The sequence below is a fragment of the Anguilla anguilla genome, chromosome 7 (genome assembly GCF_013347855.1).
Source record: "Anguilla anguilla isolate fAngAng1 chromosome 7, fAngAng1.pri, whole genome shotgun sequence".
NCBI classification, from domain to species: Eukaryota; Metazoa; Chordata; class Actinopteri; order Anguilliformes; family Anguillidae; genus Anguilla; species Anguilla anguilla.
In genome coordinates this window covers 25256651-25279945 of record NC_049207.1, presented here as the reverse complement: position 1 = coordinate 25279945, position 23295 = coordinate 25256651, and the positions used below count along the sequence as shown (strand labels likewise).

General features: G+C 44.5%; 2 protein-coding genes across 3 annotated transcripts in view; one reads left to right on the top strand and one right to left on the bottom strand.

Annotated features, from left to right (window-relative positions):
• plaa (phospholipase A2-activating protein) overlaps positions 1-5018 on the top strand; it is a 10160-nt gene extending 5142 nt beyond the window's left edge. Inside the window, exons 9-14 of the mRNA XM_035427565.1 lie at positions 857-1076; positions 1524-1589; positions 2709-2780; positions 2871-2978; positions 3604-3771; positions 4320-5018. Of these exons, the coding sequence (XP_035283456.1) occupies positions 857-1076; positions 1524-1589; positions 2709-2780; positions 2871-2978; positions 3604-3771; positions 4320-4888 (1203 nt within the window). The 3' untranslated portion in view covers positions 4889-5018. The remainder of the gene's footprint in view (positions 1-856; positions 1077-1523; positions 1590-2708; positions 2781-2870; positions 2979-3603; positions 3772-4319) is intronic.
• A 625-nt stretch (positions 5019-5643) lies between these two features.
• LOC118231188 (tropomodulin-1-like) lies at positions 5644-23084 on the bottom strand. Of its 2 annotated transcripts, none has more exons than XM_035424786.1 (11): positions 22839-23083; positions 21573-21774; positions 17721-17877; positions 16071-16190; positions 13370-13459; positions 12985-13115; positions 12410-12517; positions 11640-11783; positions 10886-11030; positions 8179-8283; positions 5644-7377 (listed from the first exon to the last, which is right to left on the bottom strand). In XM_035424786.1, the coding sequence occupies exons 2-10, from the start codon at positions 21690-21692 to the stop codon at positions 8180-8182; spliced, it is 1119 nt and encodes a 372-aa protein (XP_035280677.1). In that variant the 5' UTR covers positions 21693-21774; positions 22839-23083; the 3' UTR covers positions 5644-7377; position 8179. The 2 variants fall into 2 exon arrangements, with proteins under 2 accessions (XP_035280677.1, XP_035280678.1); XM_035424787.1 differs by lacking the exon at positions 5644-7377 and adding an exon at positions 7534-7552 and having other exon boundaries at positions 22839-23084.
• Positions 23085-23295: the final 211 nt, after the last annotated feature.

Here is a 23295-nt window from a genome sequence, read left to right as displayed (position 1 = left end):
ATTACATGTACATTTATATGTATTCATTTGTGTGTATATTTACATGCTTTTTTTATTTAGCAGATGCTCTTGTCCAGGTGTATAGTGGAGTTGGGGCTATATTTCAACAACAGATTAGATTTATTCTTACCTAATTATAAGTGGCATTATAAGTGGCACAACTACAAGTGGACACAAACATAATTAACTTTATTTAGATGTTTGAAATTATCTTTCTTTTTCTCAGATTAGGTTATTATCCTGACACAATTGTCATGACAGAGACAGACAAACAATGCTGCAAATCTTTTGCTATTAATTTATACATAATGCAATGATGAGAACTGAATAATATGAAAAAATGGTAACCATTGGTGCCCAGTGTTACATTTTTGTAAAAAAAAAATGCCTCAAGATAATGTATATTGTACATTTTATCAAGATAATGTCATTTTTCAATCACTAAACATATTTTGAATTTAGAAAAAGAAAAATTAGGCAAAATTGTGGTTATGAACAGGCAACCGTTTTTCTTGATCTTTGAAACCTGAATTTCCCACAGTATGAACATTTTCCCACTTAAAGTATTGCTACAGTTTAAAGTTTGGGGGACAGGGAAATGTAGTTTTTATGTAAACTTAGTCATGAATAAGTACTACAGGACTGTTAAAACAATCATTGCATTTTTGGAGCTGTGGGTCTCTGAGGTCTTAAAGCAATGTTAATACATGTTCGTGCTTAGACATGCAAGGTTAAGGACCTATGACTTGGATGTGTATGTTACATCCCCTGCAGAGGCAGAAAGGGGTGTTCCTCATCACGTGTGTGTGTATGTGCGCACGTGTGTGTGTGTGTGCGTGTGGCTTTCCGTGCGCAGGAGTACGACTTTGTCTTCACCATCGACGTGAACGAGGGGGGGCCCTCCATGAAGCTGCCTTACAACGTGTCGGACGACCCCTGGCTGACCGCGCACAACTTCCTGGAGAAGAACGACCTGAGCCCCATGTTCCTGGACCAGGTGGCCAACTTCATCATCGAGAACACCAAAGGCCAGACCCTGGGCTCCGCCCCGCCCTCAGCAGCCGACCCCTTCACGGGTAGGAGGAGATAAGCGCGGTGTCATATTGTGATGTCATCGTGTGCCCATTACTGCATTCAGTCATACCAGTGCACCTCAGTTAATTTAATGACTTTTTTTTTTTTTGCACATAAGAAAAAAGCATCTAAGTAGCTTGGAAATACGTGAAAGAGAATGTGCTGGTGAGGTAAGAAACCCCACTGGGCTTCTTGAAAACGGTGAATAATGATCGCTGTATTCACTGTGAGATAATGCACTCTAATAGTCAGTATTTTTTGTTCCATTATTCAGTCTTCTTTTCCATGGCCTCCAGTTATGGCACATGCAGTACACCAGTGTGAGGTTCAGGCGCTTCATTAGCCTGTACTGCAGTGTGCTGTGTCAGTGTCCACAGACGGCAGGGGCGTTGGGCGCTGCGTTGTGTGCTGCGCTGTGCACCTGGTCTCATGTAGTCTCCTCTCCCCAGGTTCAGGACGCTATATTCCTGGCTCCTCTGACGGTAGGACAGGTTTTGGGGCTGATCCCTTCACAGGTATGCATTCATTTACATACGCGACATGAAATTGTCTATATGTGACATGATACTGTATTAAACCACTTGTGTGTGTGTGTGGGAACGTGTGTGTGTGTGTGTGTGTGTGTGTGGGTATGTGTGCGTGCGTGCGTGCTTGCGTGTGTGTGTGTGTGTGTGTGTGTATGTGTGTATGTGCGCGTGCGTGCGTGCGTGCGTGTGTGTGTGTGTGTGTGTGTGTGTGTGTGTGGGGGTCCGTGTGTGTGTGTGTGTGTGTGTGTGTCTGTGTGCGTGCATGCGTGCATGTGTGTATGTGTGTGTGTGTGGGTATGTGTGCATGCGTGCTTGTGTGTGTGTGTGTTTGTGTATGTGTGCGTTTGTGCGTGCATTCGTGCGTGTGTGTGTGGGGGGGTCCGTGTGTGTGTGTGTGTGTGTGTGTGGGTATGTGTGCATGCGTGCTTGTGTGTGTGTGTTTGTGTATGTGTGCGTTTGTGCGTGCGTTCGTGCGTGTGTGTGTGGGGGGGTCCGTGTGTGTGTGTGTGTGTGTGTGTGTGGGTATGTGTGCATGCGTGCTTGTGTGTGTGTTTGTGTATGTGTGTGTTTGTGCGTGCGTTCGTGCGTGTGTGTGTGTGTGTGTCTGTGTGCGTGTGCGTGTATGTGTGTGTGTGTGGGTGTGTGTGCATGCGTGCTTGTGTGTGTGTGTGTTTGTGTATGTGTGCGTTTGTGCGTGCGTTCGTGCGTGTGTGTGTGGGGGGGTCCGTGTGTGTGTGCGTGTGTGTGTGGGGGGGTCCGTGTGTGCACGTGTGTATGTGTGTGTGTGTGGGTATGTGTGCATGCGTGCTTGTGTGTGTGTGTGTTTGTGTATGTGTGCGTTTGTGCGTGCGTTCGTGCGTGTGTGTGTGGGGGGGGTCCGTGTGTGTGTGCGTGTGTGTGTGGGGGGGTCCGTGTGTGCACGTGTGTATGTGTGTGTGTGTGGGTATGTGTGCATGCGTGCTTGTGTGTGTGTGTGTTTGTGTATGTGTGCGTTTGTGCGTGCGTTCGTGCGTGTGTGTGTGGGGGGGGTCCGTGCTTGTGTATGTGTGCGTTTGTGTATGTGTGCGTTTGTGCGTGTGTGTGTGGGGGGGCACGTGTGATTCTCAGGCTCTGGACGCTATATTCCCGGATCGGGCCCCAGTGCCACAGGTCCTACCGGAGTAGCAGACCCTTTCACAGGTAAGACTCCGCCCCCTGGCCGTTGCTTAGAGACCAGGAGCAACGCAGAGCGAGGCGCTCATTCCCCTCTCGTCCGCCTCTCTCCTCCAGGTGGAAGCGCCTACTCCTCAGCAGGCTCACATCCGTCCCCCACCAACATCTACTTCCCAAAAACAGACGCCGTCACCTTTGAGCAAGCCAACGCCACGCAGATACTTGGTAAAAACCCTCTTCCACATGGGAAACTACAAACAGGAGTCAGTTATGGAAACTCAGATAGGAAATCTGTAGTGAGATGTGCAGCTAGCAAGAGTTAGCTTAATGCTAAAGCTGGTTTGTGCAAGAGTTAGTTTAATGCTAAAGCTGGTTTGTGCAAGAGTTAGCTTAATGCTAAAGATGGTTTGCACATAGATTCAGAGTTAGCTTAATGCTAAAGCTGGTTTGTGCAAGAGTTAGCTTAATGCTAAAGCTGGTTTGTGCAAGAGTTAGCTTAATGCTAAAGCTGGTTTGTGCAAGAGTTAGCTTAATGCTAAAGATGGTTTGCACATAGATTCAGAGTTAGCTTAATGTTAAAGCTGGTTTGTGCAAGAGTTAGCTTAATGCTAAAGCTGGTTTGTGCAAGAGTTAGCTTAATGCTAAAGATGGTTTGTGCAAGAGTTAGCTTAATGCTAAAGATGGTTTGCACATAGATTCAGAGTTAGCTTAATGTTAAGGCTGGTTTGTGCGTGGATTCAGAGTTAGCTTAATATTAAGGCTGGTTTGTGCATTGATACAAGCTTCGAGAAATGTGTGTGTGCACGTTGGCGGCAGTTTGTGATAATGTCACCCCTCTCACCCCCGGCAGCCAAGCTTAAAGAGCTGAACAGTGGGGCGCCGGAGGATAAGAAGCTTCCGGAAGACATCATGGCGAAGCTGGAGAAGCTCCTTATGAGCGTCTGTGACCTCAAGGCCTCAGAGACACCCACCGAGGAGGAGATCACCGTCCTGTGGAAGACCTCCCATTGGCCTGAAGGTAAGGCCTAGGGCTGGGCGGTATACCACAAAAATAACAGTCGTCCGCCACCATGTGGAGCATTACCTTTCTCATTGGCTGTCTCATGGTCACCCAATAGATAAAAGGGGGGGCATTTTTTTCCGGAAGCATTTCACGCGGCCTTTGAAGCGTGGTTGTTTACTACCGCTTCAGGTATAATTAAAGTGAAAAAGACTAAAAGAAAGGCAATACACTGCACGGTGGCGACGACCGTTATTGCATTTGATAATTATCATCGCGTTATATCTTGTAAGCCCCTAGTAAGCCCATCTCCAATTGTCAGCCCAGTGCTGTCCCTCCCCCAGGCCTGACTATTATTCACTTATTTTTAAGTTTCCCTGCTAGAATACAGCTTTATGGTAGGCATAAATAGAAAGTGCCACCTCCCTATTTATTCAGGTATTCTCAGTTCGTCCTAGTTCCTGGTTGCCCCTGGCAATAACCTGCTGACCCTAGAACAGGCAAATCGCCACATACGAAAGTTGTAGCCCGTAGCTCGCTGCTCAGTCTCCGCCGGTGTGTTCCAGATATAGTCTTCCCCGTGCTGGACATTCTACGCCTAGCGGTGCGCCACCCAGTGGTCAACCAGAGCCTGTGCAGCGAGACAGAGGGCGTCCAGTTCTGCAACCACCTGCTGAGCCTGATGGCACCGCAGGGCCGGCCGGCCAATCAGATGCTGGCCCTCCGGACTCTATGCAACTGCTTTTCCGGCCCACTGGGGCGGGGCTTGCTGATGTCACAGAGGGAGACGGTGATGTCCCGGGCCACGGAGCTGAAGGGCGTGTGCAACAAGAACATCCACATCGCCCTGGCGACGCTGGTGCTCAACTACGCGGGCGGGCTGCACGGCCAGGCCGACCTGGAAGGGAAGGCGCAGTGCCTTTCCATGGCCAGCACCGTCCTGGAGGGGGCGCTAGACAAGGAGGCCGTCTTCCGGCTGCTGGTGGCCCTGGGGACCACCATCTACGGGGACCCCACCGCCAAGGACCTGGCCCAGTCTCTGGGGGTCAAGTCCCAGATCGCCAAGTACGCCTCCGTGGCGGAGCCCGCCAAGGTGGGCGAGTGCTGTAGGCTAGTGCTGAACGAACTGCAGTGATTTCTCAAGCCCCGCCCCTCCAAACACTCACTTCTCTCTTTGTATATTTATCAGAATAAACTGACGATGTCGACGACTGTTTCACGCATGTGCTGCAATAAAACCGAAGTACAAAAATCGAAGCATCATCCGAGCCGGGTCCTGTTTTCCTTCTTTAGCTCTTCAGTCTGCAGTAAAAATTGTCTTTTATTATTTTTGGTATTATTTCACGGACGCCTCAGCCGTTATGTCAGGTTCAGGGAGGTGGTTTGCGGGTGGACTCCGAGGTATCCAGTGTGTTGATAAGGCGGTGTTGGCCCTGGTGAACACCATCCCCCTCACATCCAACACAGCCCTGAGTGGAAGAACAGGCAGTTCATCTCAGCCTATCAGGGAGACTGTATCAAAGCCTCTCCATTTCTACTCCTACCGTTTAGTTCGTTTTTTTGGTTTCATACTGTGGCAAACAAGCCTGCCACAGGCCACCGAAGTGGCTTTCCAAGGGGCCCCCCAGCACAGAGACACAGGGAGACGATGTTCCAACAGTCCACATTTATTTACAAGGGTCGGCAAGATGTTACAGCCAACTGAGCAGATGTAAAACAGTCCTGACAGAGGCTCTCCTTGTGTGAGTGGGGATGGCAGATTTAACCTGTGCGCACTGATTACCTCACTACGCACAGGTGCAGCCACTCCTGTTCCCGGGTCCAATTAGCCTGGCCAATTATCTAATTCTTAACCAATTATCCAATTGGCCAGGTCTAATTAGCTTGACCCAGGGCAGGTGTGGCTGCTTAAACCAGCCATCCCCACACCACGCATACATTTGAATTTTACTGTACATTACAGTTCTGTTATGAATTAGGAAGTACGAGACATTTAAAGTGATTAAGTGTTAATTTTATTTTTTAATATTTACAGAGGCTATGGCCTGCAGTCTGTGAATAGCCCAGGGTCTGTGTACTGTGTGTGGTCCTCTATAATAGCGTATACTGCTTTTTATTAATCTGAGGCTTTTTGCTGTGTTTTGCACCCTGCAGTTCGTTCAGAAATCTCTCTTTCTAAGCTGGCCTCGACTCCCATTCAAATGCAATCAGCGGTAATTGGCTTTATTTTCACAGAAATACATTTACTGGATCACAATAATCTGGTCTGTATTCATAAAATACATGCAAAAAATACAACATATTTTAAAATGAGAAGCACACGTACAGGAATAAAAACATGCTTTACAATGACAACATTGCTTTGTTCTGCATGTATGTTCATATAAATGACATGCAGGTTAAAATAACAAATAGAGTGGTGATTCCCATGGATGTCAATTGCGTCATATGATGTCTCAAACAGGTTTTGGTAGGTGTGGTGTGGCCCCTCCCACACGGTTAAAGCCCAGCCTTTTTTTTATCTGGTATCCTCACTGGAGTGGAGCTGCATCACACTACAGTGCCATTTCCCATTGGCCACATCCACCTGTGTCTTTCCAGTGTGATTTCACGAGCCTAGGCTAGGCTGTGCACATTTCTGAAGTCCAGCACACAATATACTGAAGTTAGACATTGCTGCTGGTTCATGATGTCAGTTTCCTGTGCGCATGTGTGTTGTAGCTGTTGAACATGAATCAACAAGCCATATTATAATTTTAGCAGTCGACAAACGATACATAAAATATAGGTTAAAAAAACATGCCCAAATGAAGGTGTAATTATTAGTATTATTACTGAATTTCAGACATTCTGAATTTCCGAGTAGGTCAGTCCCATTAGCTAAATTACACAGCTGTTTTCCTGAGCAAACCAGTGCATGCATGTATATGACAGTGGGCAAAAGGCTTTGTGGTGATGTCAGGTTCAATGATAATCAGAGAGGAGGCCTTTAATTTAAAAATAAGCAAAAATATATCTGAAAAAAGGTGCGCTATTCTATATAAATCAGGTCACAGATGAAGTCATCATTACCAGATATCTGATTGTTTCTGTGTCATATACAGGTATTAACACACTGTGCTGAATGTACACACCTTAAAGTTCCAGTCCCATCCTTTGACTAAATAAAATCATGAGTCCATTTTGCAGTTGTGATTGGATGAAACTCCTTCCATGTCGTGCTTGCATTGACATCTACTTACCAGTTTACTTTTATTGAACCCGATTCAGTGGGTCAGAAAATATGCATTTGATACAAACACATATGTGTTTGATATAATCAGAGTGCACAGTTCAAGTGCATGCTGGGATTCTGTTGCACTGGCTTTTTTTGTCTGTTCCTGGTTCATTGTCATTGGCTGTGGCCAGGTTCCCACTGTAAGAAGACCAGGAATTTGGCAAGGCAGGGTGAGGGTCAGGTTGGGGCAAACCTTGTCTCCCAACAGTAGAATGGCTTCAGGAGAGGGAGGAGGGTGGGGGGTTTGGAGGTTTTTTTGGGGTGTGTCCCAAAGAAGGTCGGTGGGGACTACGTGCCCATCTGACACTTGGGTAAGACAGATGTCCCATCATGCTTTGTGCTTTGCGCTGTGGTCACAAAGAGCAGAAACACACAGGTTAGTCCCATTTCAGAACAACCCTGAGGTGCTCATGCATTAGCACATTTGTGCCTTCGTTGTATGACTGACTGTGAACACCTGATTGGCTGAAGTTTGTTTGCCAAGCTCACCTTTTTCCTTTTTTTATTTCGTCAGTGGCAATTCTGAAATCCAATACAAAATGATCCATAAATAATCCAATCCATATGTATTAAAATAAATGTATTATTCACGGCTATTGAGGCTGAGATGAGCTTAACGTGAGCAAAACCAGGGGGGCTCTGCTGATACATCTACCATTTTCACCAAATATGGCAACACAACATTATCCATTCTAATAACTGCAATTTATCATACAAAAAATAAATCCATTTACATTAATAAATACCATCTCACAACGGATGTTTCCCCAGTGTATCAATATTTATTTTTTTAGTCGCTGGTCACGCTGGCAACCTCACGTATAAGAACTGGCCTGCAGCAGCCAGTATTATGAAACAGATCAATATGACGGAGAGGAGAAGAACAATCCGGAAACCGGCATAATCCCAAGAGGATAGAGTGAGCCCCTGTGGACTAGGGCTGAACACAGGGGCCGCCTGTCTCTGGTAAATGCAGTGAACTTCATTAGATACCACCAAACAGAGTGAGAAACAGAAGCTGAAGAAAAGCAGGGGCTGTAGGTAAGGAGGAGGACTGAGTCAGAGGGACAGCTATAGGACTATAAAGAAAGAATGTAGGGCCACAAAGACAAGCATGCGAGAATCAGACGGAGGGTAAAATGACTCACTTTATTTGGATCTGAACCTGAACTTCTTTTTAAAGGCCTTCTCCAGCTCGGAGACGGACAGGGTGAGGGTGACGGAGCCGTCTTTAAGTGAGCGATCCACCCGAGCTGCAACATAACATGGGTACAGGACACGCACTTCATAGTCTCTGGATGCATAACCAAAAACACTCATCAAGATAATGTTCCCTAACGTCACATGGTCACATTCACCAAGGCTTTACCCCCCTGTTTAATGCCAGATGGTAACATTTTAACTAAAGAAGGATTTTAATTCCTTGAGGGACACCTTTGGATTCATCCACAAATCACAAGACTACGGAAACACTAATGAGCCTGCCCTTAAACACTATACAATGTGTTAGACCTGTACTCTCTCTGAGGCGCCTGACCCTCCAAAGCACTGGCAGTGATGCCCCAATACCGAAGCTCAGAGCTGACGGAGTCCCCGCTGGATCAGGTGGAGCCGCGTGCGGATCTCTGGGTGTGCCTTACAGCCAGCGACTGGGGGGGGGGAGGTTAAGCCTAAACGCTCCCCCAGAGGCCTGGCTGCACCTGCTGCAGCTATTTCCATGGTGTTATGCGTAAGCCTGGCCATCCCCACGGGCGCCGCCCTCATGCTGTGGAAGTTTTTATTAGTACTGGTCTACTGCTGAGGCTTTAGTGCTGAGTCACATACTGACAGATACACACACGCACGCGCCACACACACACACACACACACACACACACACAGACACTCACTCACACAACACACATGCGCACACACACGCACACACACACACACACACACGCACCTACACACACAAACGCACAGAAAACACAGACATGCGCACACATAATAACTAAATAAGTGTGCGTCGGAATCAGCGTGGTACGGTAACTCTCACTCGCTGATGTCATCTTCCCAGAGCAGTTATGGTAAATGGTAAATGGACTGCATTTATATAGCGCTTTTATCTATATATTTATAGATCCAAAGCGCTTTACAATTGATGCCTCTCATTCACCCATTCACACACACACACTCACACGCCAACGGCGAAAGGACACAGGTCTACCACCGGCTGTGCTGAACAGCTTCCAGTTTAGCGTCACCAACAAAAGTAATGAGCTTCCAACAACAAGGGGCCTGCTTAGGTTACAACAACAACACTGTGAGCCTCAGCCACCGCTTGCACAATGACGCATAACCCCAGACTTCAGGTCTCCAGCATCATTTCATAATGTACACAGCTGTCCTGGAGGGTCACAGTGTCTGCTGGTCTTTTTTTTTTTTTTGCTTAATTCAAGTCACCGATTGGCTAAAGAATCCACACACTGTTTCCAAGGGCGTAACTCACTTGAAAGTAAGCCGCAAAAGTGAACACAAAAAAAAAAAACCACAAACAAAAAATGTTTGTTAACCGCTGTACGACCACCCTTTCTTAAGCATGATGTTCCCACGTCTCTCAGTGTTAAAGAAATTTTTTTTCTTTTTCATTTGTAATCAGTTGGACAGAACAGAAAATGTGTTTAACATGTCATAGGCCGGCATCATTACTGCTACCCCTGCTGAAAATTCCAGCTTCTTCTGCACAGATCCATTCCTGGGTGGCCGGTTTTTGTTCCCACCAATTATTTCTGGCTTTTTTTTTTGTAAACAGCTGGATACGACAGAGCTGGTTTCACCCCAGTTCTGGCCCTCAGTAGCATAATTTCACCCAGGATATGTGCGCTGTCTGCAGCTCACAATTTTATAAAAAATGTCAGGTCAAATAAATGATTTGGGCTAATGAAATAATAATAATTAAAAGCTGAAGTTGGCACGAAGTCCCAAAATGAGTCGGCTCTTCAGCTCTGCAGCTCTCACTGCAGTATGCATAAGCCGTGTCCATTTTCTCTTTCATTTCTTTTTTTAATATAGAGAGAGGTCCGATGCCCTTTTATGGCAATCTAAACTGTTTACAACGGCTCTTTGCAGCGCAGTGCCGTCCGTCTTGGAAAATGGCACCGACCGCTTCCCGTCAGCCCATTAATCATTTGCCCACTGGGAAACGGACCCCGCGAGTCACGGCCGAGCAGCCAGCGGCTCATCTAGCAGGGGCCTGACGTCACCCAACATCTAATTCAGGGGAGCAGCTGAGCTTGAAACCGAGCTAACCTTCTCCAACGGCGAATAAACGATCTGCCAGCTACAGGCTGCGACGTCGGCTTTTAAATAAAAAGCAAAGGGCATTTACCAACACCGCAGTCACTGAGACGTTGGGGACACTTTCAGGGCGTCGGGGCTGAAGCTATGCTGGCACTGAACGCAGTGGTAGCTGTTATTTGTTAAACACAGGCAGGTGTACTTGCAGGCAGGTATACTTACAGCCTGCTGTATGTCAAACTCATTGCATGTGTATACACTGCGCACTAGTCTGGGGAATACAAGCGGAGGCCAAAAATGAAAAGGTGCTTTGTAAGAGATATAAATGACAGGTGCTACATAGGTTAAAAATGACAAATTATAATAATTACTGATATTTAAAAAATTAAACTCTGAAAGGTTCTTGTTTAATGTCATGTTCATTCACAAGCAAATTACAAGCATATGGAAATGCAGTATTTGAGGGGGATGGAAAAACATCTGGTGTCAGTTGTGCAAATGAATATCTGCTAGACTACTCCAGTCCCAGTTTTGTAAATAAGGACCGGTTAGACTGCTCCAGCCCCAGGTAAGACTCACCCAAGTCATTGTTGTTCATCACGGCGTTGGAGGAGCGCATTCTGGGACCCTGCTGGGTGAAGTTGTAGCCGAACTTCAGCAGGGTGGAGTTCTGCTCCAGCATACGGGCCATCTCCATCTCCACCCTGTTCCCCAGGGCCTGACTCTGCAGGGAGAGACAGAGAGAGAGAGGGATCGAAGGAGAGTGAGAAATATAGAAAGAGAAAGAGCAGGGTCGCTCACCCCTGATGATCTCTGCGTGTAGTAGTCTAGAAAGTATGTAGCCTGTGTATAGTGTGGATTGTATGTACCCTGTGCATGGTGTGGAGTGAGGACAGTATCTACAGTACCTTTCACATTGGGTATAGCGTGGACATTATGAGAATATGTACCCACTGCATTGTGAGAAGAGTGTTTACTCCATTGTATAATCTTAGAGTTGTATGGGAGTTGTGTATCTGTTTGTAAAATTCCAGTTATCTGGGTGCTCTGCACTCAGTTGTGTAATATTGGCTGAGTGTGTTGCGTAGGAGCCATGTACCTGGTTGTGTAACCTTGACCCTGTGTGTGATCTGGGTACCTGTTTGTGTAAGCCTGACCCTTTGTGTGATCTGGGTACCTGTTTGTGAAAGCCTGACCCTTTGAGTGATTTGGGTACCTGTTTGTGTAAGCCTGACCCTTTGTGTGATCTGGGTACCTGTTTGTGAAAGCCTGACCCTTTGAGTGATTTGGGTACCTGTTTGTGTAAGCCTGACACTGTGTGTGATTTGGGTACCTGGTTGTTGATCTTGAGTTCCAGCAGGGTGGTGTTAAACTGCAGTGACTCCATGAGAGCGAGGATCCCAGCCCCCGTGATGAAGTTTGACTCCACATTCAGGCTCTTCAGTGTGCTGTTCACTCTCAGCACGTCTGCCAGGGCCTGGGGTCAAAGGTCACAGAAACACAGCTTCAGTACCACATCTCATTGATGGGGCACACCATGGTGCCCAGAGTTAAATGCTCAGTGTTGCCACATTGCCCAGCTACGGCACCCCTCCCAATTCCCAAATATTTCTGAAAAAACTTCAGATTTTTTATTACTGACCAATTTTGAATTGCCTACTTTTCTCTTTGAGTTACCACCATGCCTCCCAGATATCAGCAGCACTATAACTGAGGCCAATGCACTCACCTGAAAACCTGTGACTATGTTGTCCCCTACAGTTCAAAGAGCACTACAGTAGACAGCTAGATAGGGGAGGGGTGGTATATCTCTCGCTGATGAAAGCTGGTAGCCAATGTGAGTAATTGGAAGTCGCTATTGGCATGGTAACAAGAAGGTGATGATGAGGCTAACAGTGTCCCATTGACAGCCAGTCAAGAGTAAGCTGACAATGTATCTGAAGTTGTGGCTTGAACCTGAGTCTGGGGTAAGCACCTCTACTGACTGAGCCACTCCAGAGCCTCCGGTTACTGAAGACGTTAGTAAACAGTTGGCACAGCTGTGGCGTGGGTGGGTTATGACACTGATTGGATATAGCTGGGATGAGCTGTGACATCACTCACATAGGCCACAAGGTCAGTGCTCCGCGTTCCCACAATGCTCAGCTGTTGCACCGCGGTGTTGTGCTTTAGGGCCTTTGCGTACTCTCTGAGGGTGAGCACCGGAATGTTCTGGAACAGAGGGATCCCAGCATTATGGGTTACATGCTTCTCCTGCTGGTTACTTGAATGCAGAGTCACCCCTAGTGTTTTCCTTGCCTAAAATAATGCTATCGTGGCCCCAAAACACTCCGATATAAATCACATCCACCACTTAAAATTGAGCTGAGAGTGGGATGGCTGTGTCCCTAAACCACTGCATACAGTGTTTATGCCAGTGGCCGGCTCTGTTTGTCTGTGTTCATCATATAAATGGACATCCCTATTTTTTTGTCCTCTGCATATTTGAGCTAACCATGGGAAAGAAACAGGTCTGTTGGGAGCTAATGTCAGATATTCACATCTTGCACAACAAAACCTAATGTTAAAATACTCAATTCTTAAATGCAGAGATAACAGGTATTAAAGTGAACAGTCACACATAAAGTGGCTCTCATTGTTTTTGTGCAGGTAGAGCAGAAAGAACAGGGCTTTGTCACCTGGATGTTGTTGAGGTTGACCTCTCGCAGGTCAGGGTCATTCCTCCTGATTCTCTGCAGAGTGTCCTCTACATCCGTGGAGTTCGGCTGCTCGTCAGGAACTGGTTTATATTGGGTGCACTGAATAACACCTGGGACGCAGGCCAAATGTTAAACACCAGTACATACACACACACGCGCGCACACACACACACACACTAGGCCTACTGCACAGTGGCATTGCGCAAAGAATAATGTTCCAGCAATGGCAGTGTATTTGTACCAGATGTCAGATAGGTAGCGTAAACGCACACTGCCACTGCACAGTAGATGCTGTTAGAGATGTTTTTCTTTGTAGCAGAAGTGTTTTTATCTGTGACATTCACTCCGAGCAGTGAGGACTCACTGTTCAAACCCTGCTTGTTGACAATGGTGCTGCTGGATAGGGCTTCGTAGTACTGCTGTGAACTCATCAACGTATGCATCCCCAGGATGGCTGGAAAAAGAGAGACAGAGAGAGATAGTGTGTGTGTGAGAGAGAGAGAAGCTCTTCATTGAGTTCCCCATGTCACATGTCAACATGAGGTTATCACTCATTAACTGGATATTCATTTCTACTGGATATTACATTGAGGAGCAGTGAAGATTTCATCTGGAGCGATGAAAGCGATGAGATTTGAACAAGTTACCAAAATAGAGCAAAGGTTAGTGTGTGTTTGTCTCCTCGGGACACTGTGTGCAGCTCCCTGACAGCGTGAAGGCTGAAACTAATACTGCACTCAGTACAGGCTACACAAACGGCTCGGTGAAAACCCAGGAGAGATATAAGTTCACCCCTCCGGAACTTCGCACAGAACAGCCACCCCCTGCCCTGTTAAACCTTATCCCTGCTGGAGAATACAGAAATGTGTACTGGGAGTACAAACAGATCTCACAGTGAGGCGCACAGCCAATTTAATTTAATACAAGACAGGGAAACTCAGCCTGTCTCCATTACTGCTTTACACTCATTAGACTTTCACCTGCTTTTGTTATTTAGATTTTCACAACTATGATTCATAAATGAGCGCATTAAAATGCTCTACAACTGTACAAATATGCTCCAGAAATATGTTCCATTAATACGAACGCAAATAAGCACACAAATACGTTCCGTAAATATGAACACAAATATGTTACATATATAAACACAAATATCCTCCACAAATACGTTCCATAAATATGAACACAGATGCGCACACAAATACGTTCCATAAATATGAACACAGATACGCACACAAATACGTTCCATAAATATGACCACAGATACGCAAACAAATACGTTCCATAAATATGACCACAGATATGCAAACAAATACGTTCCATAAATATGAACACAGATACGCATACAAATACATTCCATAAATATGAACACAGATACGCAAACAAATACGTTCCATAAATATGACCACAGATACGCAAACAAATACGTTCCATAAATATGAACACAGATACGCATACAAATACATTCCATAAATATGAACACAGATACGCACACAAATACGTTCCATAAATATGTACACGAATATACTCCAGAAATACGCGCTTTTGAGATGGCAGGTGCAGAAAGGATCTTGTAGGCAGGTTTGGCCCCTGGTTTTGACTCAGCCATTGATGTTGACACTATGAACGGGAGTGAGCGACAACAGCGGAAGACCACTGCTTTCATCATGAGTGGAGGATTTAAGCTTGCCAGGACTACTCAAGACACTGCTGTGCTGTACTAATCAATGTAAGGAGGTGAGCAGTGCAGCATAATAGCTATGCTAAGTGGTCTGCTAGATGCTTAAATGCAACGTCATGTAATGCAATGGACTCCAGCTATCATGTTCAGATTTTATTTTTAATCTTGCACTGTGCAGAGCACAAGCATTTCAATAATGCAAATTGACCTTCAACCACAGTGACCAGCTTGTATAAATAATAATCATTATGCTTTGTAGCATTTCGTCCTTCAATATTCTATAATTACTTCCTCCCAACAGTATTTCTGGTGCCCACAGGTTATATGCTGTTGTCAGTGAAAGATACAGCTCTCCTGATAAACGCTAACTCTCCCCTGTAGTACTGTGTGGCATGTAGGGTGTAAAATAGGTCATGGGCATATGCCTCAGCAGCTGTAGTGCTCTTGGTATCTGGGTATAGTCTCTTCAACTGAGTAAATAGGTGATTCCCTAACTGGAGAGAAAAAAAGAAAGGAACTCTCGACCTGAAAAGGTGTAAATCTTGTTCTTAAAAATGGAAAACTGTAAAAAGTGAGGAGTATTACAGACAGAACCTGACATTAACCCTCCAAATTCAAGCCGCACTGTCTAGTTTTGTTCGTTTTTTTTTTTTTTTGTAGACATCCGTTCGTACAAAGACCATGAAGTGACACAAAATGACGTTCCACAGGCCTCAGGCCTCAACGGAACAGAAGAGCACAGACAGGCACTCTGCTGTCAAAGCTAGCAGCTCGGGAAACGCCGCCAAATTCAGTCACGGGTTGAGAGCTGAGAGCTGAGAGGGACAAAAACAGTGTCATCCGACTAATCCAGCAATCCCCATTTAAACAAGCCTGATAAACAAGCTGCCTGAATGAATGGACTTGGAGCGTGTACACTGCACTTTTTGTCAAGTGTATCGTAGGAAATGTGCTCTTGTGTCTCTGTGGAACACATTCTGTGGTTCAATTGAGAAGCTCCAGAATCTTCCCGACAACACGGACACAGTACTTATTTTGTGTGATGAGCCTGAAATAAACAAGACCACTGACTGAGGACCAACAGTCTGAATAAAGTCTGGTGATGATGCTTAATTTAATGTAAAAAAATGTATTTTCAAATTTGCAATCCACAGCTTAATCCTGTGAGTGTTTGTGTGTGTGTGAGGGTGTGAATGAGCTATATCATATAAGCACGTGCCAATGCCTGTATGAGTATATAGGTGTGAAGGTGGCTGTGTGTGTGTGTATGTGTATATAGGTGTGATAGTGCCAGTGCATATGTGTGTGTATTTGTGCAAGTGTGTGTGTGTGTGTGTGTGTGCACAAGTGCACAAGTAAGTGTGCATATACCCCCTCTTCTCACCAGCGATGTCACACAGCTCAGCATCATTAGCAACAGCCAATGCCTCCTCCAGTTCAGGCTCCAAGGTCACCTTCTCTCTGACCGAGGTCACCATCTTCTGCTGGGGCACCCAGGCCTTCCCTGGAGAGACAGGAGGCCCTGGTGTCACTCTCACACACACACACACATACACACACACACACACACACACCCTACCAAAACTGTGCCCCACCACAAACACCAAGGCCACCAGGCATCGTAGCACTTTATTAGATCAACATACAGTCCAGTACTGAGGGATCATGGGACACATCCATTTATCATACTAGTGTTCTGCGAATTCTCTGTAACTGCGGAGAGCTCAAACTGCTATTAGGACGAAAATAAATTCAAAAGCAGAAAAGGAGAGTTTACCAGAGTTGCTAGGCAACGCAAAAACAGACGCCTCGTTTCGAGAAGTCTTCGGCGACATGCAGGAAAAGGAAAGCCAGGAAGAATAAAAGATCTGCGACGTAAACCAGATGTACGTCTGTACGTCCCGCCAGACGCCATGGTGGTGAGCAGGTGGAGTTCAGCGAGAGAGGAGGGAGAGAGACAGACAGAGTGCAGGGCGGGGCCAGTCCATCGTAAAAGCATGACTTTGAAAATGGCGGGAACGAGAGGGTGGGTCCTTCAGCTGAGGCCGGGCACGCTTGGCCGTCCGTTAATGTCCGACAGGATCTGCAGTTGTGAAAAGAAGGTGCGGTGCTGTCAGCGTGCACAAAGAGGCTGCAGTGACAAGCAGACAGGGTGGAAGGCTGGTGCTCTTGTAGGTGGGCGGACCTTATTACACTTTACATGCAAAACATACGCCAGGGCCCCGCAGCCCTGGTCCCAATGACCCACAGGCTCAGCTGGTTTATGGAGCTACTCAGCACTTATTTGATTAGCTAAAGCTGCTAAGTGTCCACACAATCAGCTTTCTGGTCTCTGAATTGGTTACTGAGTTGAAGTCGAAAGTAAATGCTCTCCAGAATGAGGTGTTCTGTACTTCAGCATAAACTACTACACTGCACAGTATCAAATGGTCAATGTAAACTCAACTCTAACAGAGCATATTTTACACTGATACCGTTCCTTTAATCTGTTTTTCACTTGTATAAATGTTCTTAAGGGGGCATTGACACTGAACATGTGCTTGTGTAGCAGGGGTGTTGAAAGATGTGGAATACTAAAGAGGTATGGCAAATGCTATTTTAAAGGTTAGATGGAGTACTATGAACAGGCAGGATACAGCGAGATTACAGTGGTATGGCAAAGCTCATGTGACTGATTATAGGATCAGCACAAAAGTTAAATTCACCCACGACACAGAGACCCAGCCTAACTCTCCATAACTGCAAGTACGTCTGTCACTTACAACTTACCACCAGTACGCTGACATCGGTTAACAAATTCAATGAAAAAACTTTGAAAGCTCTGCATTGATCATATTATGAATGAGAAGGAATTCTGTCAATTCACACACAGAAACACACAAGTGTGCACACACACATACACACACGAGCACACACATACACAGTTATGTACGCACACGTGCACACACACACACAGATGCAGCCTGTCCCCAGTTTTATATTAACAGAAGCGTGCCAGACTCTGGAGGCCCCTGCCCGTGCCCCCTCTCCCCACCTCTCTTCTGGCCAGTGTAGGGCACGGGGTCTGGCTTGTCCGGGTCCTCCTTGGCCTGCTTCTCCAGGTGTGCCAGCAGGGTGTCCCTCTGGAAGGCCCCCGTGGGGGGCTTCTTGGTCTGGTCCTTCTGCCTCATCCCCGCAGGCAGGTGATGGTCCTGACCGGAGGAGAAAATGGTGAGGAGGGGGTCGTGCACATCGCTGGTCACAGCGTGACCTTTGCATGCGGTCAAATTGGGATAAATTAGGTCATAGGACAATAAGCAAAAACGACATGTTGTGGAGAGGGGTTATTTTCCCACATTGTTCGACAGCAGCGCTGTCAGACCCTACTCATCGAGGACCACGGCACCTTCTGGTTATTGGTGTGTTCCGCACTGGAGTGCTTAATTGAAGTTACTGATTGGCTAAAGAGTCACGCACCTTATTTCCAAAGCCTGAACTGGCTACCAATCATAATGAAAGCACAGAGACCTGCAGACAATTTGGCGCTCTGGGACTGGAGTCTGAGACCCCAACTCTAGAGACAGAACAATGCTTCTAATGCACCCCGGCTTTATTATTTCCCTCATCCCAGCACCTGGCACAGGGGAGATAAGCCAGGCCTGAGAACTGGCAGGGTGCACGGAGAGACAGGGCGCTCTGTTAGCAACAGGAGCCTTCGAAAACATTTCATCAGCTGCCCGACAGTCCGGCACACACACACGCACACCCATGCACGCACGCATGCCAGCACATGTGCACGCACACTGCAAAAACCAAAAAAATCTAAAACTAAAAGTATTTGTCTTAATTTTTAGACTGTTATTTCTTTGACTTTTTCGCTACAGAAGACAAAATAATTGGTAATGAAGCAATGCAGTTTTGACTCATTTCTAATTTTGTCAATGGGGTAAGACAACTTCACTCATCAGTGAACAGTCAGAAACTTAAAACAAGCTAATATTTTTGACTGAGAGAAAAAGCAAAAGTCTCAAGACATGCACACATGCACACACACACACACACACACATGCACACACACACACACACACACACACACACACACACACACACACACACGCACGCAGAGCCAGTCCTCAGCATTTTATCAGCAACCTGATAGCCTGGCTGCAGCATTGAACACTGGGGGAACCCAGGCTCTCAGTGAGAAAGGAGGGCCTGTAGCAGCCAATAATGTAATAACTACCGTTAATGTAATAACTGCCAATAACGTAATAATTTTTCTGTTCTTAATGTAATAAAAGTCGATAACATAATAACTTACCAATAATGAACTAAAATTTCTGAACCAATAACGTAGTAACTTTTTGCACATAATGTAATAAGTTATTAGATTATTGACTGGTTATTACATTATTAGCTGGGTAAAAAAAAATCATTAAAAATGTAATAATAGGAGCCGATAATGTAATAATATACTTGTATCACTATATATAAGTTTTATTTATTATCAAGTGTCAGACTTCCATAACACTTAGGCCTACCCTTACTGTTGCTTCTTTCAAATAGCTGCTCAAAAACCAGGCCAATCCTGACCCCTGAATCTTAGTCCTAACTCTGAAAAAACACACCTACTCTCTCTCTCTCTCTAGGAATTAATTGTTTGTGTAATTTGATGGTTAGACTTATCTCCAGCCCTGCCTTATACTCCTTTGCCATTTGAGTACCAAATTAAGTGGGAGCACATGTTTGCAAACACAGACAATTACTCTTATGTTGTATAATATGAAATCTATACCTCTTTGAAGATGCTGTGTTCTCAAATAAAAAAGACCACCACTTCTTTCCATGAAAAATATAATCTTTAATCAAGTGTATTTAAATAACTTCTTCAACCAAACTGGCACTATTATGCCTTGTGCTCAACTTTCAACCTCTTAATGCAAAATTCTAAACTGTAAAATATAGTATATAACATGACCTACAAAGATAACTTTGGTAACACATCTTTCAGTTTTATCATAATAATAAAGGATGGTTTACCGTCCCTTTTTTAAAGAAATAAACATTCTCTTGATACACATTACATTTACAGTATCTATGCCAATTGGTCCCAGCATCATGTTTTCTCTCAGAAAACAATGTTTCATTTTTTCAACAGAACTATTTTGTTAAATATTTTTTGCCCAAACTAATATAAAAGTAGTACTGATAATTCATTTTGCACTCCAAATTAGGAAGTATCGATAAGAGTATTGATAAGTATTGGTATTGATAAGCAGTATCAATAGTGGTATTGGTATTGATAAAATCCTAACCATGCCCATCCCTAGTTGTAGAAACTAACTAACTCACTAACAGGTGCAGTTTTCTCATGACATGGCTTGCCATTGTGCCCCTTTCTCTCTTGTTTTAAGCACTTCTTTCATGGTGACTTGACTTGTGACTTGCTTGACCTGAGCAATGACTTGACTTGTCTTGCTTGACGTTTACTAGTGACTCGACTTGACTTGCTTGAGTCTAAACACAGTGACATGGGACTTGCTTGAGACTTGAAGGTTAAGACTTGAGACTTGCTTGTGACTTGCACAAGTGTGACTTACTCCCACCTCTGCCTCACTGTCAGGTGAAAAGAAGCAGTTGGCGACTCTACATGTATCAGAGGCGTGTGGTAGTCTACACCCTCCCCAGACCAACAGAGGATAGCGCATCGACCAGGACCGTGATACACACAGAGAATTGGTATAACGACTAAAATTGGAGAAAATGGCAAAAATAAAAAAGAATTAACTATAGATATCATTTGCTTCGGTTTTAGACTCTTTGTTGAGCTTGTCATGACTGTATTCAAATAGCCAGGGATGTCAATAGGGCAAGGATTCTGATTTTGTAATACATTTTCATGTAACCTTTCAGGAGTCAGGTTTGGTATATATACATAGAGAGAGAGAGTGCTGAATAGCTATAATAGTGTGGTTGAAACAGTTTGCTTGAAAAAGTTATTTAAATACATTTAATTAAAGATGACATTTTTCATGAAAAGAAATGGTGGTCTTTGTATTCGTGGACAAAGCATCTTCAAAGAGGTATAGATTTCATATTATGTGACATAAGAGTAATTGTCTGTGTTTGCAAACATATGTGCTCGCACTTCATTTGGTACTCAAATGGTTAAGGAGTAGAAGGCAGGGCTGGAGATAAGTCTAACCAAGCACCACAAACAAATAAATAGTCATAATTCCTAGAAAGAGAGTAGGTGTGTGTGTGTGTGCACGTGTGCGCGCGCGTGTGGTCAGGTTTTTGAGCAGCTATTTGAAAGAGGAAACAAGGGTAAGTGTCATGGAAGTGTGACACTTTATAGCCAATAAATAAAACTTAAAGCGATATAAGTATATTATTACATTATCGGCTCCTGTTATTACATTTTTTTTATGTTTTTTTAAAAACCCAGCTAATAATGTAATAACCAGCCAATAATGTAATAACTTATTACATTCTATGCAAAAAGTTATTACGTTATTGGTTCAGAAAATGTATTACATTATTGGTCAGTTATTACATTATCGACTTTTATTACATTAAGAACGGAAAAATTATTACGTTATTGGCAGTTATTACATTAACGGTAGTTATTACATTATTGGCTGCTACAGGGCCTGAGAGGGTCAGGAGTACCCAGGTCAAAAAAAAGACTTTGGCCATGACCTTCTGAGGAGGAAGAGTATCAATGAGACTAGGAGACTAAGCTTCTAGACTACTAAAGCTTTGTCTCCTTGTTTGATTCCAGACCAATTAACAATTAACAAACAGAGTTTGAGTTTGATTTCAGACTAATTAACAGCATATTTTAGTTGCTTGACCTCTGCATGTTTCCCAAGGTCAGCCCAAAATGAAGAATGCCGGAACTCACATCCTGATCCAGCTCGTCCAGTTCATGCTCGAGTTTCCGCAGCTCCTCGTCCGACAGCTTTTTCAAAATCTCGTCTTCGTCCACGTCCCGGTACTTCTCAAGATGCTCTTTTAAGGACATGATGGGATTGGGGGAAGGGTGGGGGAAGTAGGGATGGAAAATAAGAGGAAACTATGCTCCACAAAGATTTGGGGAAGAACACCTGCAGAATCAAAAACAGATGGTAGGATGGGCAAAAACTTCGGAGGTACAATGTCAGTTCCCTAACCACTATACTACAATGCGATCGACACGCTGGATAACTGTTCTTTAAGGTTTCCAGACCTTTTTTACACTACAGTTCCCCCATATAACATTTCTGCCCTTGCGTTAAATGCACGCATGTTTGTCTTTTTAATTAAACTGTCCAGAAATTGTTTTCAAGTTCATTTAAGTTCAACTGAATTTTTGTCATCATACACGAGACGCTTGTTTGGAAAACAATAGGCTATGTATAATATATTTAATACAGACAACACAACTGTGAAATGGGAACGTATTTACCCGCTTTTCATTTAGGCATTTGATGCAAATAAAGCGAGATTTCAAATCATAACCAAGAACAGTGGTTTATTTTAAGTTGTACTTAAAATTGTCTTTTGTTACCGGCTTCCATAGTGGTTCGGTTTCTCGAAATCAGAAAAGCCTATGTGGAGAACAAATCAGGCCATGCATGCTGAAAATAGCTTTTAGTGGCGATTGATTTGCAAGATGCCCTTTAAGTAACATATTCGCGAGCATCTCAGATTTTGGCTAAATGGTTTCCTAATCAAAAACGTTATTTTGCTTTCAAAATTATACCCAATATCATATAACTGGGAAAGTAATGTAATACAGAATGCAATCTACTGTACACTACAAGGACTGTCCATTCAAAGTTCGAGGCAACAGGTTAAATCCAACCATGGTTATGTTCAGTCTGGTTTCTTTGCATCCATATTTGCACACAAGCCTTTATGTTATTTACAAACTCCATTTGGAAAGTATGCACGCTTTCTCCAGATAAACGGCCAACCAGATAAATTTCGAGACTGATAGGCTATTAGAAATCAGGAATTCATCATTTGCGGCGGTAACGCTTCCTCAAAATAATTGCAGTCTATTTATAGAGTAGGTCCAGCTTTGCTACATCCAGCTAAATAGTTTGACCAGATATGGTTTCTTTTCGGCTCACATGGAAAATGCGCGCAGATGTAGCGGGCCATAACGCGATCAAAACGCCCTTACCTCGCAGTTTGGTGTTACCAGTCACAGAAAACGAAAAAACCTCTCAGAAGTCACTTCCACGGAAATAAGTTGCTAAATTCCAACGAAACTTCTGTTTTCTCCCGCACTGTCAAGGAGGTACAGAAATGACGTGTAGCTTCCGAAGTACTCGTCCTCACCAGAGTGCCAGTCAAGTGATGTCATCTTCGCTGATGTTTAAAATGCGGACCAACACGAATCACAGGGAGAAACTCGGGACTGTGCACTTCAGCACCAAGCGCCTTCTGAACATTACTTGAGTGAGTGAACATTGCTCATTACAGACGGAATAAACCTAGCAAAAACTGAATACACTGACATTGTATTAGGCTATGTACTTGTATTGTGTAAGTAGGCTGTGTGGACTTTCTGGAAATAGCACATTTCACAGTGATGTCCTTAAAAAAATATTTCAGTATACGAAATGGGAAACAATTTG

Coding starts and splice junctions, on each gene's coding strand:
- LOC118231188 (XM_035424787.1), bottom strand. CDS start 21,692: ATGTCCTTAAAAGAGCATCTTGAGAAGTACCGGGACGTGGACGAAGAC. Junction 13,116..13,369: donor CAACAAGCAGGGTTTGAACA/GTGAGTCCTCAC, acceptor CCTGCGTCCCAG/GTGTTATTCAGTGCACCCAA. Junction 11,784..12,409: donor GCACTGACCTTGTGGCCTAT/GTGAGTGATGTC, acceptor CTTTGACCCCAG/GCCCTGGCAGACGTGCTGAG.